Source organism: Coloeus monedula (assembly GCF_965178545.1).
Source record: "Coloeus monedula genome assembly, chromosome: 7".
Lineage (NCBI taxonomy): Eukaryota > Metazoa > Chordata > Aves > Passeriformes > Corvidae > Coloeus > Coloeus monedula.
In genome coordinates, this window is record NC_138787.1 from 36,611,558 (window position 1) to 36,630,374 (window position 18,817).

The 18,817-nt window shown below is 38.9% G+C and overlaps 1 protein-coding gene across 1 annotated transcript in view; it reads left to right on the forward strand.

Annotated features, from left to right (window-relative positions):
• Positions 1-18,817, forward strand: part of ARHGAP15 (Rho GTPase activating protein 15) — a gene marked incomplete at its 3' end in the record, with an annotated part of 304,078 nt that overhangs the window by 138,305 nt on the left and 146,956 nt on the right. The window contains exons 6-7 of the mRNA XM_082285569.1: positions 7,126-7,224; positions 9,076-9,202. Of these exons, the coding sequence (XP_082141695.1) occupies positions 7,126-7,224; positions 9,076-9,202 (226 nt within the window). The remainder of the gene's footprint in view (positions 1-7,125; positions 7,225-9,075; positions 9,203-18,817) is intronic.

Consider the following 18,817-nt stretch of genomic DNA (forward strand, 5'->3'; position numbering starts at 1 on the left):
TCCTCCAAGGCAGTAAAAAACCAGATCCGGACTGGTGGGTGGAAAAAGGAGAATGACAAGTTGTTCCTTGAAATCAGTGACAGCATCCCAGTACCCCTGGACCTTTCTTTCCCTCCAGAGAAGCTCTTGGACCCCCAGCCCGAGCTCCACTTCCAATCCAAGAAGGAGTTTTGGTCTCTCAGGGCTTAATCAGCTTCAATTGTAACCTCCTCTTGGTTCAATATTTTCCTTACAAGTGATAAAAAATCAGTTCTTCTGCATCTGAGATTCATCACAGGCAGGAAGTAAAGGAAAATTTTGTTTTATAATGCAGAGAGAAGATTCTCATCTAGTTAGTATTAATGCAATTTTTCAAGAGAAACTGGTATATAATATGAGTTTATGGCACAGCAGAAGGGAAACTTGAGGCTCAAAGGTTTTTCCTTCTTCTTAACAGTCCCAGAGTTCATTATTTTATTACTAAATTGTGTTGAAGGATTCAGTCCCAGAAATTTACCAGAAAAAAAATTATTTCGACTCCGCTGGTACAATATAGTTTTATTTAAAAATTTATTATTTCTTATAAGTTTGACCCCCAATTCTGAGACAGTTCAATCCATTTTGGAGCCATTGATTTGTATAATGCCAGCAACAGTTTATTTTCACTAAGAAGCAACTCATTGTATATGAGGAGGTTGCATTGATATGATGACCCCTCAAAGGTTCCCACAGAGTGGATGTGCAAATCAGTCACACCACAAGACAACACAACTGAGGACATATCCTACAAACATCTGGCAGTATTCAGTCTTACAAATTCTAATATTGCAGAAGTTGTGAAAACACAGGATCTGTTTGTTGCCTCTTTGCAATCCTTGGTTTTCACAGTAATTTTTACAGAGTCAGAAAAAACCAGGGTAATTAAAACATAAGGTTCAACATCTTTAGATATGTAGAACATTTTCTGTTGCCTAAAACAAATATTCCCAAAGAAAGTATAAAACATTTTTCTGACTTGCAAAGTTTTTGCAGTCTATCATTTAAATTGCTTAAATAAAGGGAGCTTTACTGCTCCCAAAAGCTGAGAATATAACACCCGCCATGCATATTAGCTTGATCTTTTTGACAGACCAGAAAAGTGTTTGTGTGTGCCAATTAAAACAAAAATGGATCCCTAGTGGCTTGTTCCTCACACAACTTCTGAAGACTGCTATCATTGTATGCCGGGGTAACCCTGGATAAGGCGGCTCTCCAAAGTAAACAAACTTTTCAAAACTTTCATGACAGATGGGGGTTACAAATGCATTTTAATAAGAGAGTTGCCAAAGCAACTTTTTTGCAATCAGCATATATTTACTTAACATCTAGCAACATTGGGAACACAAGGCAGATACTTTCTCACCAAATTTTTTAACAAATATCATTTTTTTTGAAAGATTGGTTGAAGACCTTTTCTCTCAAGCTGATATTTCCCCATCACTTCAATGTTAACTTTGCTCGACATCCAAAGGACTGCGAGATGGGTGAAACCAGACTGTAATATGAGGCAGACAATCTGCTTGATAATGAAATTTCTTTGGTAGTCATAAACATCTTAGAGTTCTTTAACTAATTTAACTATCAGCATAACCATGACTACCTCTGTTTGATAGGCTGGATCATGGAATGGATACGTGATGCTGCACGAATATAACGCAGCTCAATACTGAGCCTTTTGTTTTCTTTTGTTTCCATTTTTTAATATTAGACTCAGCTCACTATGGTACAGCACAGAGAGATATTTATCCTCTCGGCTGCTCACTCATTCAGCATAAACATGGCCAAGAGACTGAATTATCTGTGAGAAAGAATTTAGGATCAACTTCCAGAAATGTGGTTAGACTTTTGACATGTTTTTAAAAACTTGCATAGCTCTGTCCCAGTTTAATTCAAATCCAGCTAATTAAACCACTAAGGAGCATAGTGTCTCCCAACTTTAATTAATTCTACTTCTGCTGGGGGTGTGGACACAGGAGTATCTATGGTTTATACATTTATTCTCAAGTTATATTATATTCTAATGATTTTTAAAATGAATATTTAGAGACAGAAAATTCCTAATATTATTTCTTTTTTTTTTTCTTTTAATTTTTTTTCATTTCTTCTTGACTCTTTCCACAACTTCCCTGGCCCAGCCCTGGTGGCTGCCATGCGGATGGCAAATGGGGTGTCCTGTGTTGCATGGATAGATCCCATCCTTAAAAATCTCTTAGGAAAATAGAGAGAAAAATCCAGATTTCTCTTCATTATGGGGAATCAGGTTGACTAACACGATCAGAAAAAACCCCACCACTTTGTGAGAGAGCAAGGTGAGATGAAGAGAGCAGTGGGAAGAGGGAAGAGTGTTAACTTTGGAGCTAGAAATGCTCCAGCGACTCACATTTCCTTTTTTTCCTACACATATCAAGGGCAGCAATCCCAATGCACACTGCAACAAGAGGAACACATTTTATTGAATTTCTGCACGCAGAGGTATCTGTCAATCCAAGTTTAAATCACTTAGTGTTCACCACAAGCTGTGTGAATCCCAGGTGGCATAAAAATTTCGGTTTTCTGCACTGAATCTTGCACTGGATTAGCAACTGCTGAAGTTTCCACGGTCCAAAAGCATCCAATAATCCATCCCTGAACCTTTGGAGCTGGTTATATGAAGCTTCACCTCGATACTCCAGCAATTTTTCTGGATGTCCTAGTTTCAGGGGGAGTTGAACAATGGCTTGTTTCAGTATTTGGCTGAATTAAGAACTGTGACATGGTTTTTTGGTGTCCATATATGAGCGATACATGAGCCATACACTTCTCAGGCTGCTCACTCTGCTCCCTTTTGCTTGTTGCACGGTACACACCAAAGTTTTTTGCTGCATTTCTCCTTCCCCACAGAATTCTTCACTTCCTATACTAAGGTTTGTCCTGGCATTGTCTGAAAATAGTTAATCACTACAAATAATAGTTCTGGCCACCAGAGATGCATAAGTACACTTTGAAGTGGGTGAATCAATAAGACGGGTTTGGATTTTTGTTTTGCTGTGTGCATTTATCGCCCTTTCCCATATCTCCACAGAGTATCTATCAGTAGGATTGCTGAAATTGCCTCCATCCCTGTTCTACAGCTAAAATAAATGCAAGAACATCTGTAGAAGTGTATCTTGGTAACAAACTAGAGGGATACCAGGAAGGAGATGTTTTTCACAGCAGTGCAGTGGTTCCTGGACCAAACTTTGCAGGAAAATTACAGACAGAAGACCCTTATCTTATTCCATGGCTCTTTTACCTCTTGTTTTCAATTGGCATGGACAAACCGTGGAAGGAAAATGTCTGAGACACTGAGTTCTGAGGGGTGATCTGTAAGGGTTTGGAAGTCCTGGAACAGCAGTATGTCCCAGAGCACAACCTAGCACATGAAAAATACATAATTCGTAGAATTTTTAAAAACTGTTGATCCTGGGTAGCCTCCATTACCATTATAAAATGGTAATGGCATTAATTAGACACACTGTCCTGCATCTTGTATAGCTAAAAGGGTACATTTCTGTTTAATGACATAGGATCCTGTTGAACACCACCTTGGTGCATCATTACGGTGTCATGCAAAAGAAGCTCAACCCTCCATTTGCAGCTTTATAAGGTGACAAGAGAAACCCTTAATAAGCCACAAATAGAATATCAGGAAGTGCTTCACACCTGCCTCCCTCCCCACTTCCCACACTGTGTTGGCAGCCCAGCAGTGCATTGAATTTAGCACACATTTACCTGTGGCGAGCTGATATTTTCTGAGGATCAATGCTTAACAGCAGGACTGAGCTACAGCTCTCTGCAAAGCTGCCATGTGAGTGGATTCAGCCTTTGAAGTAATTTTTTCCATGGTGCTGTAGCAAGAAAGAGGGAATCCAGGTGCCCTGGCTCTCCTATCCCCAACCAGAAGGGCATGGCAAACCAGAGGGTTAATGCCAGTTGTCAGTCCTCGTGGGTGTTTATTGCTGACAGCAGCAGCATCATTTTGCCTGGTAAGGTAGTGCTAATTCCAGACTGTAGCCTTTGCAAAAATGATGGCACAGAGAGAGGGATTTCGGGAGGTATTTAAATAAGTGAAGTACCTGGCACAATGGAGTCTGGCAGCTCTGGATAGAACACTTCATTTTCTTTTTTTTCCCCCAGATTTGTCTTTCATTTGTTTCCCCGGCCCCTCTGTTTATTTTAGCAGTGCCTGACACAGGGACGGTGCGTTAACAGGCTTTAATATTGAACAATTTCTGCTTGTTGTTAGTTATACATCATTTAGGGCTGTGATCATAAATTGTTCAATCACAAGGTTTAGTCAAAACCAGCATTCTTTACTGATGTCTTTTCCCAAGGGTGTTGAAAATTTGATTGTTCAAAGTGCAAATATGGTTTAGCAATCCTTTCCAAGAGCCATTTATCAGAAATCCGAAGGAGGTAATATATAAAAGTGGGATAGAAAACCTGCACATTAAATGGGATTTACCAGCCAAAGCCTTTGGAACTGCTTGCCTGTGAATGACTGGAATGGAGCAGAACAAAGTCAATTACTGACTGTAATTAAGGAGTGGATGCATTTAAACTGTAGAGAGCAGTAGCAGTCTTCTTGAAACTGTCTTGTTACTCTGAAGATTAGTCTGAGGAAAGAAAGAAAAGGACTTGAACTATATCTTACAGAAAGTATATTTTAAATGAATTCTCTTCCCTCCATTCTATGATCTGTTTTTACAGATTTGCTCATAAAACACTGATAATATATGATTATCAAAATAACACATTCAAGACAAAGAAACTTTCAACATGTATTTTGCTTTGGTCTTGTTAGCAATGGAGTATCTCTTTTGCATATCATACAGTGCAAATATTTATGCAGTGCTGAATACTTGTATTTTAATAAAGCCTGAATTTACTGAACGGAAGGCTGAACTATGTTGTGTCCTTTTTAAGCCTTCAAAATACAGTAAATCTAATTACATATGTTGCTCTTACTTTGAAAATGTTATTCCATTTTATAATTTTAATAATGATTTGTTTATACTGGGAGAGAGGCATTAGATTGAATTGTTGCCTGTGTTTAGTCTAATTCATATCTGCATGTATACATTAATAAATGGTGATATCATATCATGAATTTTGAACCCAAGCCCTGCGGTGTGAGCCGGGCACAGAACTGGAGGTCAGCTCTTTCTACTGCTCACCTTAAGCTGAATTTGGGCTTTTTATTTCCTTTTGGTGAAGGGAAGGGTGAATGTGTAGTGGTGATTAACATTACGGCCATGGACTAATGAGGGAATTGAGATTTCCCCAGTAAATAACTCTTCCCTCATGCTCGGGGAGCAGTGGAGTGGCTGGAGTTGGCTCGTGATGGGTGCGGAGGGGATGGGATGAACATCTGCAGCCGGGCAGCCCCGAGCCCACACCAGGGGACCATTCCCACATTCTCCGCAGCACTCTCACAGGATGTCTCCGCTGGAGCTGCACTGACGGGATTTTCCTTAACGCTGATGACTTTGGAAACCTTCCTTACAGGCATTTCCTCAATAAAGGGAGGGTTATAGGACAATTAATGCAACATTAAGCTGTTGTTTTTTTGGTTTGGGTTTTTTTTCCCCGGTAGTATTTCAATTTTAAGGAAGATGCTGGGAGTACCCAGGCTGGTGAGGATCTGCTGTTTCTTTTTTGCTTCAGTAAAAACTCTTGACGTGGGATAGATGCAATGACACAGTAGCACTTCATGTCCATGTAGTTACATAAACAAGCTGTGCCTGGTCGTAACTGCTTTGCTTTGCTTTTTCTCAAAGTTTGGTCAGAAGGAAATCTCTATTGTCCACTGTGCTCAGCCATTCCCCTAAAAATACCTGAAAAGGTTTTGGTGCTGAACAATCCCATGTTCCATTGAACATCCCAAGATGCAGACTAAACCTGCATCCCCAATACACTGATACCCAAGTGTTCCATTTCCACATGTGGATCCCACTGAATTTTGCACCAGCAGCTTTTAACAGCAGAAAAAAACCCCCAAAATACAAAAAAACCCCTTAGGTTCCAGAGATGGTAGGAGCTGAGCTGTTTCGGAGCATGGGCAGAACAAGCTCCTGCCCCTTCCAAAATGTGCTGGTGATGTAGCCCTTGGTTCCCTTGTCTGCAAACACAGAAGGCTGTTGTGCCCAGGTGATGCTCCGTGGCCTTGTGCACCAGGAATTTATGGAATAATCCTGGGACAAAGCACTGCACAGCTCTGGGCCTCAGGTTTGCCATCTGTGAAATGGTTGCTTCAACCTGTTGTGTGAAATACCTAGAGATTTCCTCTGGTGAAATATATGTATATATAGAGAGATATATGTAAAATAAAAAATTATGTATCATTATCATCCCAGTGGTTTACAGAAGTTCAGACCAACAGCATATACATACATATTTCCACCAAATATTAGGTTAAGCAGTGAAACAACATTATCAGGGGATTGAACATTCTTTTGATAAATATTCCCAGTGAGTGGGTCAAAAATGTAAATCGACTTCTATTCAGACAAACTGGGGATTTTTTTTCATGATAAATGGGCTCCTAATTACTCTGCTGCAGCCATCTTTGATGGTAATTTCTTTTTTTTTAATGTGGAAGAGTGACATTATTAATTTTACCAAAATGTTTGGAAGTGGGCAGTGGAATCATAGATAAATAATAAATGTGCAAATTCGAGAATGGAGGTACCAGACACAAAAACAATACTACCAAAATAGAAATGCAAACTGCAAATGACAGGAAATAATTCTCCTATTGCATTCACTTCTTTTCAGGGTGCTTTGATTTCACTTGAACTGTGTCTTGCTACACAGAGTTTCCTGGCTTTTCTTAACTTTTGTCACATTCCCATTATTTCTGCACTATTTGTGTTCGGTGGTTGCACTGCTGAGACAATATCTCATTTGTTGTGACATATTCAAAACTGTTTTCAGACAGAGGTTCAGAACTCCTCAGTAACTCGGCACTCCAGCAGATAATTCTCGGCCAAAAGGAAAAGCATTTGGGGGGCATGGGAGGGAAAACAGTGGAAAATCATCTGCCTGGTGTGTGCTTTACTCACCTGTGTGTGCCCATGTCCTCCCCAGATCACGACAGTGTCAGGAAATGAGTTCCTCCTCCAGTCGGATATCGACTTTCTCATATTGGATTGGTTCCACGCTATCAAAAATGCAATTGACAGATTGGTATGTATTTGTTTTGGCTGTTACCTTTATTAATTAAGATGTAGCAATTCCAACTTCATTTGCTCAGGCATCTCTACAGGTTTTAGGCAGTCAGCGGCTAGCTAGACATTCCTTTCTCTGAAGGATATAAAAATATGTATGCAAATCTACTAAAAAAATGTCAGATAAACAAGGTTGCTGCACAAAAATGTCATTTGATTCTTGCCTCGAAACGGAACGCTACATTTATTTCTCTGAAATAACAAGGACGCTGGCTTGCTGAGGGTTGTAAAAGCACACAAGCACTTAATAACTAATGAATTTTTGCATTTTCTGTTTATGCAGCCTACAGTATATAATCTTCAATAGAACTATTAATACATTTGAGCCTTTTATGAATTTTTGTATTACTTATTCACAAGAATAACACTAGCAAATAATATTCCTTTGTAACTGATTGCTGGTATTCTCCCAGGAAGGCTGGGGGTTTTCTACTAGAAGTAAGCAGGGTTGCGTTTTATTAAAACAGTTTTTAATTACAAAACCAGCTTCAGCTGTAGCTTTTTCTTTCTTTTTTGCCACTCTCAGTACAAATTCCAAATGTCTTCCTCCTATCCCTGCCTGATCCAAGAATATTTTCTTTTTTTTTTTTTTTTTGAGGGCACTGACTTTCCTTGTACACTGCAGAATCTGGTGAGAGAAAAATATCCCCATTTCTTGCATTTTTCAGAGGTTTCAGTGCAGTGGAATTTGCAGCCTCTTTGAAAGGGTTAATTTGAACACAGCTACTGTTTCCTTAAAGAGCTACAAACATTCTATTACCCTGAGGCTATAATCAGCCAAGGAAAGTTTGATCTGATGATGTATGTCTTCATATTGTGCATTTCATTGGGTGTGTGAGGATATTGATATCCAACTAAAGATTTTGGGGTGGAGTTTTCCATGGAGACTCAGAAAAAAATTTTTTTTTGGCATATTATTCAACTAAATATCTAATAGGCCTGATTATATATATGTACTTTTAGTGTAGCTAAAGTGGTATTGTGGCATCAGCAGCCCTGAGCATGCAGAGAGCCACAGCAAAAGCAGCTGGTGAGGCACAACCGGCCCGTGGTTGGCTGGTCCTGGCCAAGGTCCGAGTGCGCAGGACAGGACGTCACCACACACCACTCCTGGCCACTCCATCCCTGTCAGCTATTTCAGTTCTGAAACTCTGAATGAGTGTGAAAAGCCTGGCAGCCTTCCAGGCTGTTGGGATGGCTGAATCTCACCTGACCAAATGCCACAGGAAGAGATGTGGCTTCAGCCAAAACAGCGTCTCCTTTTTTTCGTTCCTTTTTTTCGTTCCTTTTTTTTTGCTTCTTTTCCCTCCTCATTTTCACTTTGTCTGCCAGTGAATTAGAATAAGAGAAAAGCCCCCCGACTACTTCTTAAGCTTAAACCAGCAGAATTCAACCCCAAATTTGCAATGATGTTTGAAGTAATTGTGTTTGCAAGAATATTTACTGTAACTATCTAAACCAGAAAGACAATTTAAACACCCTTCCTCTTTGCCAGCATTTGAAAGTAGCCTGCAATGTGGAAATAATTTTGGTCCCTAAAGCCTAAAGAAGCAGGCCTTTTGTTTTCCTCACTTAAATGGGAATTTATCTCAGAAATTAAGATCAGTCTGTCAGGGCCATAAATGCTTTGCCATATGACAAATTTTGCATTACACTTTCCTTAAATTATATACTCCCTGCACACTTGCTCTGTGTGTGTCTGTTAGCTTCTGTACTGGCATTCTGGAATCTCTTGCTTCATTCTTACAAATAATAATTTTATTAAAAGCATACACATATGTATATACATATATATATATTCTTTTCCCAGCCAAAAGAACAGAGAATTACATCGAGAAATTTGGAGTTCAAACTCAGAAGATCCTCCAGCATCGAATTACTGCATAACTTAGACACTGAATCCAAAGAGCCAAAGCCTGAACACAGAAAATCTTTAAGTAAGGCTTTTTTCTTTCCTCATTTTTCTTTCCTTTTTATTTTTTCTTTCCTTTTTAAATAACTATGCCATTACAGGGCAAGATAATTTTTATTACATACAGAATGTAAGGAAGATCACTGAGAATTTTAAAGCTGAATATGTTCTGCACTGATATACATAACTTGCATTTAAGTAAAGACAGTTACTAGCTCCACACTTTTAAAGGGTGACACTCTCTCCTAAGCAAAATAAATTTGTTTAGGAGCAAAGACATTTATTTAAGCCATTTATTTTTAAAAATAAGCAACATGAGCCCTATGTTAATGGTCTGTTGCAGTTGCTTTGTTTCCATTTTAGTAAAATACCTCAAATTGCCAGAGTAATTTTGTCTGTTGGGTATTTATACACTGAATTGCTGAAAGAATTGACATATCCTCTGCAGCCAACAATCAGTGATGTATCTATAATTTTATAGAAGATAAATTCCATCATTCGGCGTTGATTTTTGTCAGTGTGATTAGAAAGGAAAGTGATCTAAAACTAGCAGGGGTGTTCTTTACTCCACTGAAAAGACTTTCCAGCTGAGATGCTCGTGAGATCGTGGGCAGCAGCCGCAGGAGATGGTGCTGACCCTGAATCCCTCACTCAACATTTTTTTTTGACTTCACCCTCTCCCCTGAGGTTTTGTTTTCCTTCTTTGTTTGGCGGGAGATTCCCATCCTGGTCCCAATGTCAGCACCGTGACAGCCCCAGACTGCCAGCCTGGTTCGAGATACATTTAGGTACCAAACTGTTGTGTAGGAATTTGCCTGCACGCATTTCAGTGCGGGATCAAAGCCTGAGATGTTAAGAAAAGGGCTGCATTAAAAAGACCCAACATAGCTTTTTTTAATGATAATTATCCACACAATCATAAGTATATGCACACATGCATGCACGTACACTCAAATAGAGACTCATTAAATAGTCTCTTTTTGCAGACCACAGGATTTTTGGTTTTGTTTTCTTATTATCTTGGAGATTTGTTTCTTTTTTTTTTTTATTTTTAAGGGTTTTGTGGTTTTGCTTTTTTTTTTCCTTTGTGTTATAAAATATAAAGTAGCCTGAACGTGGCTTGTGAAATATTGTCCCAATATCTTTGCACTGGGTGTTAGGTTGCATTTCTCAGAGGAAGAAAAATAAGACTGAGAAGAACATAGTGAGTTCTGAGGGTCTGATTCTGTTCTTATTGTAGTTAATAGCAAAATGCCCATAAACTGTCTCAGCACTCAAGGAATTTTTATTTATTTATTTAGACTTCTCACATATCTTTAAATGATAATTTGTCAGACAAAACAGAAAAAGTGACTATGAGCAGTGACAGAGACTTAGTCTATGTTTCTTTTCAAACCTTAGAGAATCCTGAATAACCTCCGTTTTGTTAAAGGCTATTTAAACTATTAAAAAAATGTGAAAATATCTGCTGTGAAATCTCACTGAATCGAAGCTTGCATTTAAATACCGTAGATTGGATTGCTTCTAAAATATGTATTCAGAACTTTTTTTTTTTGGCCCCTTGAGATCAAGCAATTATGTGGAATTAGAAAAATCATATTATTCACTTACTTATTAGTAGTCTAAGCACAAACTGTATTGTCAGTTTTCTGCCTTTGGCTTTCTGTGCCCTTAATGTTCACACAAGTATCGTAGCCAGAATTATCGGCAGCTAGAGCCAAAATTGCTTTAAAAAGGCATGAGAACTGGTAATGACACATTGTTAGCAGTTAACAGGTGGTCGTTTCATTGTCCAGTTTGACTGCAGAGCACAAAGATATGTGCAATATCTGCAAGTGTGTTTATAAAGTTCTTGCAAAGTTTAACGATTTTATAATTTTATAGTGCTTTTACATTATTGACTATTGCCAGTGCCAAATCCAAACAAAGGAGATTTTTTAATGATGCCTTACAACTCCTCCAGTTTAACACAGAAGATGAGCAACTGAGGTGTTAGCAGCCCACCCCCTCCTGTTCTGATAACCTTTAATGAAATAGTCAGACAGCTCAGATTCATTTGTATTTACCTCACCTACAATTTAGGGGTTACAAAAAATATCCAGTTTTAGACTTGGTACTGCTGCATCACTGCTTCTATTTTTTAGCAGTACAAGTATATAAAGGACAGGTATATTCCAATCAAAGCATTTCAGTAACTTACTCTTTAATTTAAAACTGGGGAGACTGCCCCTTGAGACTTGGTAGCAGGAATTTGGTTTTTATGTCTAATCCTAATTGCTTCTGCTTGCACTACAAGGACAAATGGTAATTCTCTGTTATGCTTTTTGAGCTGTAGACACTGATCTCATTGAAAATTGGGCTCAAACTGCCAGGCTCAATTTCCAAAGTTCAGAGAGTGGTTGTCTTGGTCACGCAGCTTTTCAGTGGCTTCTCATCCAGTTTGGTTTCAACTCATGTTCTAATTGAAGTTTTCTTGAGCTAAGAAGAAACCAAGAATGGCCTTGGGGAGTGTTACCAAAATATGTAAAACCGTGATCTTGTTCTCAAATACATGGAAAGAGATGACTTTTTATTTTATGATGTCAGCTATTTAACTGATTTAATTTCTGCAGCTGATGCTGGTCAGAAAGAACCGTTTTCTTTCACCCCAGCAATCTCCCACATTAGAACGGTGCATTTTGTGCAAGAAAATTGCCTTGCAGCACCACTCCTTTTAATGCAAAGAAGTGTTGTCCTAAACAGATAATTTTAAAAATTAGGGTCAGACTTCATATTTTCCAAGTAATTTAGTCATCATTCTGACCATAGGGGTTTTTTGGTTTTTTTCTCCTAAGGTTGCCAAAACTCCCTACTAATTAGTACCAGTTATAATAGGGTGCACTGGTGGGTGGCCTGCCACGTTGATTTTATATCCCGTGAAACCAGGGACCTGGGTTACTCTGCAAGTAGAGATGCTATTGTGGTGGATAGGAAGTAGGGAAAGAATCTGGGATGTAGGGAAAGGGCCCATGCACCACAAGGTTCCCAGGAATCATTTTTCTCTCCAAAACCCAAGGGGCCTTACTGTGTATGGACCAGAGGAGCTGTCAGGACACTTGTGTTTTGGGCAGGGAAACCAAGTCGATGCTCTTGGCTAAGCTCAGCGTTTCTTTTCCTGCCCATGCACCCATCTTGTGGTTTGCTTCGTCTGGGCCATTCGGGGCCATCATCTGGGAATTCGGTCACTCAGGAGTGACCTCTTGTGGAAGAGCCTGTGCTGGAATCACTATTGATTGTCAGAGGGGATCAATTCCCCTTCTACTCCCCCTTTCCTGGATGGAAACAAACAGCTCCGCAGTAGGAAGAGTGCCCTTTGGCTACTGTATCAATCTGAGGGCTGCTCTTGTCAAAATGCACAATCACAAGCTTGATAATGCAATCCATTCCCAAAGCACTATATTTCCAACCTGTTCTCCATCATTTCCTTATGGCGTCACATTTACTCAGTTCATCACATTCTTATTAATATTTTAGGTTTCCTTGAAAGTGATGGAATTCTATTTTTATTACAAAAGCAACAAGAATAAATACTAATTGTTGTCAGTTATTTCCTTATGTAGTGGGAACAGTAATCTGTTCCTCAGCTTTAGGTTGCCAAAGCAAAATAATGAAATATTTTAGACATTTAAAAAAATCTGTGATATTAGATAAATGCAATTTGATCTCCTTGTTTGCTACATAAAAGCTGGAACTGCCTGAATTGATAAGATTGAATTGCGTTATTTTTATTGTTTCTACTTGCATATTTTTTCCTTATCTTCAAGAACACTTTACTTACAACCCAGTGGTTAGTCATGCAGCCTGGAAAATCTCCTCCATGTTTGAATTCTAGCTGGAGGTGCCACAACTCCAGCATTAAGTATTTAAAAAACATATACGCGTGACAAGGAACACCTTGGTGAGTTGTGGCAGCGTTACTGCTACTCATGGTCATTTTAGTGTCTCAATAAGAGTACTCAGGGACCCCAGGCATCGTTGTGCCAGACACAATGTGACACCAAAGTAAGACAATTCCAGCTCTCAGCCTGAATAAGGACAAGTTGCAACAGGTGGAAAAAAGCGGACAAAGGCAGGGGGTGGAAGGAAAAGTTGACAGCAAAGCCGACATGTCATGCATATTAAACAGCAGGCTCGGGATTCCTTTCCACTCCCTGTAAGGATCAGGGTCTTAGCCCTGGCACCTTGGCCACCAGCCAGCCCAAATAATGATGTTTTCCTTACCTAAATTCCTCTTGGACTTTCAATATGGAACGAAGCGTTTTTTAGTCCCAAAGGGTGATGCTTTGCCCTTGGGATGCCACAGCCTTTGCACACTTCCCTAGGGAATGGCCTCTTGGCAGTGCCTGGGAATACCCCTCCAAGCATCTTTTAAATCAAGAAAGAAAAAAACCAAAAAACCTCTGGATCATAATTTCGATTTGCCTTCAGAGGTATTTGCTGCAAAGTCATTTGAGCATTGAAATCTGCTTTAGTTTCTTAAAAGACAGCTAAAGTCAGGAGCTTATAGTCCTTGGATTGAACCATGGACTGTGTGCTTTTAAAATTGCCCAAAATTGCTTTTCTTGTTTCATTCACTTTTCTTCAGAAGGCTGAATTTTGAAACTTGAGCATGGCATGTATTTATCCCTAAGTAATTACTAAAGCATCCAGAATCCTTTCTGAACGCAGTTTGTTAGATAACAAAGACTGTACAATGAGCATGAGGGGAAAAAACAGCAGCAGAAACCCATTTTGGTCATTTAATGGACATGGTGGAAGAAATGGAGAATTTGGTGGAGGTTGAAACCTTCCTGGCTCCATGTGCTACTTGGTCTATCCCTGGCTAATGCTTCTTCCGAGGACTTGTATGAGGGTTTAAAGTTTGTCCCTGCACAGGACTGGGACTTTCTGTGGCAAAGACCTCCTGTCTGAGGCTGTTGTTTCTCTGTGTAGGGAAAGGATGGGCACCAGGGCACAAATACATGAATTTGCATCTTTTTGGCTGTGTAATAACAGAAGGAAAAAAAAAAAGCCAGAAACTTATTTGTTGAAAACATCATTTAGATGTCCTAGAAAAAGGCTCCGTAATTACAAGCAGTGCTGAGAGGAGCCTGTGGGAGTTTTCTGTCTTCCTCTCTAACACATGAAGGGGATGAAACGTTCAGAGACTGTATCTTGGGATGCAGAGAGAGGTTTTACTGGCCCAGACAAACCTATAGACGGCTGGATTCTGTGGTAGCTTATGGGCTCCTTCACCCATGTATGGTCACCTCTTTGAAAAGGGGACTAATTAACAGGCTACCCAGGGCACTGGTGGATTCACCATCCCTGGAAATGGCAAAAAACGGTGTGGATATGGCCCTTGAGGACATGGTTTGGTGGTGAACATGATGGTGGTGCTGGCTTGAGAGTTGGACTCGACGATCTTAGAGGTCTTTTCCAACCTTCATGATTCTAATTAGAGCCACAGAAGTGGGAAATCACTCAATTTCTTTGTTAGCTCTGATGAGGTCTGAATTCTTTCCTCTTCCCGGCCCATTTATTTCAGTTAGATGTGAAGTTCAAAGCCAAATGATGCTATTTAGGGACTATTATTATATTACAATGTTAGCATTATGTATAGGTCAGTTTTATTACTTTTAATAAAGCCAAGAAACATAAAGCAGTAATGTATATTAGTGCAGCATTACCAATGGCAACAATTCGAACAGAAAGCAAAACAAAAACTAGCTGCAAATATAAAATTTCCTACTGCAATGTTAATCTTGTCACTCTGCATCTTGTATGTTTGTGGCATTTATTTTTATTGCATCGAGAGGAATGCAGTCAGCTTCAGGGACTGAAAAAAAAGCAGGAAAAGAAAATGCAGCATGCTGGGTTTTGGAGAGTAGAATCACTCATCTGGACTACAGGGACTAAACTTATTTTTTTACATATTTGTATTCTCATGTTTCTCTGCCACGTTAAGTATAGGTATGCTCTCTTCTTAAAGCTTAAGAAAATACTGATTCAGCAACAAAGAAGTAATAATATTGGCATTTGGGAAACAAAACATGCCAAATTGAGAAACAAATTGTGTCACTTCTACTGATAATAGAAGATTATGTTGCACTCAAAATCACAACTGGCTGTGACCAGTTCTTAAAAAAAATTACATTTTTTCCTGAATTTGAATATCCTGTTTCCATCAATTATAATATAATGTTTCCTTAATTCTTTGTTTTATTTTTACTTCACTCTCCAAAATCCTTCCAGAGTTTACTATTTGGGTTGAAAAAGCATATTTTTAAATTGGGCATATCCAACTTCCATATAAACATTTGGCAGGGAAACCCATGCATGTTCACTTAATTCATTTTTATTGAACCAAGTCCAGATTTTTAGCCAGGAAAAAGTTAGATATTAATCATATCTGAGCAGGATCATTAAATTTTCCTTTACCTACTAGAACAGCAGGGTCATTATAGAACCATGAGAAGTTAGCTCACTTATTAATCTTTACAATTACATAAAAGTGATCATTTTTATAGTACTTAAGAGTAGCTCTAACCCATTATGTGAAGAGTATGTGGGAATATTACAATATAACATAATGTATTATTATAGATGTGACCTGTGACTCATTGGTCTGCTCACTGACACACAGCTCCCTGGAAAAGTTATCTGTTTGAGCTTGGATAATCTTTAATTGTTTCACCCTCCTTGTGCTCATTTATGGGACATACTAGTAAATAGAGAGCTAGTCACCGAGTTATTAATTACCTCATTATTACTTAATTATCACCATTGCATACTTCATTTTTATGGGGAATTATATCATAAAAGAAGGTATTTTATGCTGCCCACCACAGTTAAGTATGAATGACAGCGATAGCTAATGTAGGATTGAGTTGGTTAAAGAAAATCAATCAGAAATCCTCTCTATAGATTACTATCCAGTTTCTTCTGCCTTTTCCAGCTAACACTTCTCATCCTTGACTTTGAAACCCAACAGTTTAAACTCGGTTCTTGTTTCAGTGGACTAATCCCCTTTCATAAATCATGTTCAAGTGCTGAAATAATTTGCACATCGTTTAAAGAGTATTTGCTTTGAAACATTCACCTCAAGCCCTTTTGTATATCCTTTCTCTCTAAAGATTTGTATTATTTGTTTTGTTCTCTGAGGTATAAAAGACCTGAGTAAACTTTATTCCTGTTGTTTCAAGATTAGTGAAATAAAATGCATATTTATTCAACTGGGACTGAAAGGAGCTTTAGTAAAGACGATCATACATACGACCCAGGGGAATGTTATAATACAAAATGTCTGTCTTAAAATCTCTTTAGGTTTGTTCAAAACACTGTTGAAGGACTTAAGTTTAAGGAAGGAAAAGGAAAAGGTTACAAATCCATATTTCTTCTTTGTTCCAAAGAAGAGAGAGACACCACGTATTTTTCTTAACAAAACAAACTCCTATATGTGCGCCCTAGATGGATTTGATATGGAGGCAAGTAGAGACTGGATATCATGATTGCTTTAAGTCTTTTCCTATTGGACATGGATACTGACACAGTCCTTAAGAAAACTGCATTTTGGAAAAACGTGCTTGTTTCAAACACACACTTGCTTCAAAAAAAGCAGTCACAAACAAATCATGAGATTTTAGGCCAATCATGAGATTATTGAAGCCAAGCAGTTGGGCTTCTTTCCATGCACTAAAAGTGAGATAGACTCCTGCAATGAGGAATCTCTGCTCTGACTCTGCCACTTCCAAGCCTAACTACTCAACATGTCTTGCACTGCTTTGGTTCAGTCTCTTAGTTCCATAACAAGGAGATTTTGTTTACATTAAGTAGCAAAATTAAGGTTTGATTAAGATTGTACAAAATGCCACAATTTTTATGGTTTAAAGCAGCACACAATGCAGACAGCTACCTCTGCTCGACCTTCCATCACTGTGTGTCAGTTGATCTCCAGTTTTTGCGAGTCCATACTTTGCCTCCACAGGGGAGGAGTAGAGGCTGACAACAGATAACACCAGATAACAGACGGAGGCGTTCTCACTGCAACAGGGAATATTTTAGACTGCAGTCTTTGCAGAGAGGTCAGAACTAGAGCAAGTGAGCAGGACTTGCTGAACTTTATTATTCAGGAAGAGCCAGTCCAGTTTTCCATAACTCGTGTGAGCATAATTTTGAACCTTTCATGGTATTTATTGAAATAAGTATCCCTATTGGAAGGTTGTAGCCAGAAAAAAAGATTCTTACATTATACTGTTTCCTGAGGTTTCACTATTATTTCTCACTAATCTAGATGCAATCCTCATGGTATTTTGGGAGGAATGTGACAGAAATAAGGAGGTTTTTAGGTTATAAAAGTCTAAATTAAGCTCTGTTAGAGAGACTGTACGTCAGGCTCTAGACAGGAATACCTACTTTCTAGACTCACCTTTTTCCCTGTGGTGAAATCACTTCTATATTTGGACCTTCTAGCCAGGAGGATCTATTTAATTTAAATTGTGACAGCCAATCCCAAATATTCAAACACCAAATTAATGGTACTGTCTCATGGAAAGGGCAGAAAAATGGAATTAAAAAGGAATGTGTTTTGTAAGATCTCCTCTTAGCTCCACCAGCTGCCTGCTGATGAGCCGGATAAACAGATCCTGCCTCTGAAAGCCAAAGGATGAAACATCACTGAAGGGTTAACTGCTGTATTGTTTCTCAATTAAGTAAAAGGTTCCAACTAGCTGGCTTTAAATATTGATGCTGAAGAGAGAGCTATGACACATGAGCAGCTCCCCTCACCACCGAGGATATTTGGCTCCATTTAATTAATTCCATTGGCCATTGTCTTAAGTGCGCCCAGGATTCACCCAAGAGGAATTCACTTGTGTTACTGTTATTGAAAAGTGTAACACAGCATTATCTGCCTCAGACAGACTTTTTGTAGCATTGAATCAATTCCCCAGTTCTTGAAAACAACTACCTCATTTGATTCCTTTCATAATTAATGAAATTCGGTAGTAATGCTTTTGCCCCTCAGCTTAGGCTGAAAAATTGTTCCAAAACTTCAGTTTTCAAGCTGAAAGCACTCTAATTTTCAGCCTAAGTGGACTTGTGGTACAACTGTGTTCTTGTGGCAGCATTTAGCCTGCCCTTTATTTTCAGCAGTTCTTTTCTGCCTCAGGTGTACCACCCCCTGCTTGGGTTGGTAACTAGGCCAGCCAAGACTGCGTAGTCTTTCCTTTGATAGGGTGCTGCTTTTCTTTTTTTCTGACCATCTCAACTCTTTTCTGAATCTCTTTCCCTTTCAGTCAGTGCTTCTCACACTGATATTCAAGGTTAGGTCTTCCCATGGACTTGGAAAGCAGAATTCAGTCCCCCATATGGAAATGGATCACCTGATACAGTCTAGGGATTGTATTTATCTCTTTCATTGGCACTTTTTTAGACATAAAAAGTAAACAACCAGGACACAAAGATTCTTCTGTCCTTTAATCTCTTGCATCCAGTGCATTCATTGTGAAAACCAAAGAGCAAACCTGCCTTAAGCCTTTTCATAGCACATAAAATATGTTCCTACATGTGATAACAGTTTTTGTAATTAATTTTTAAGGTGTTCAATTTAAACAAAGAAGTA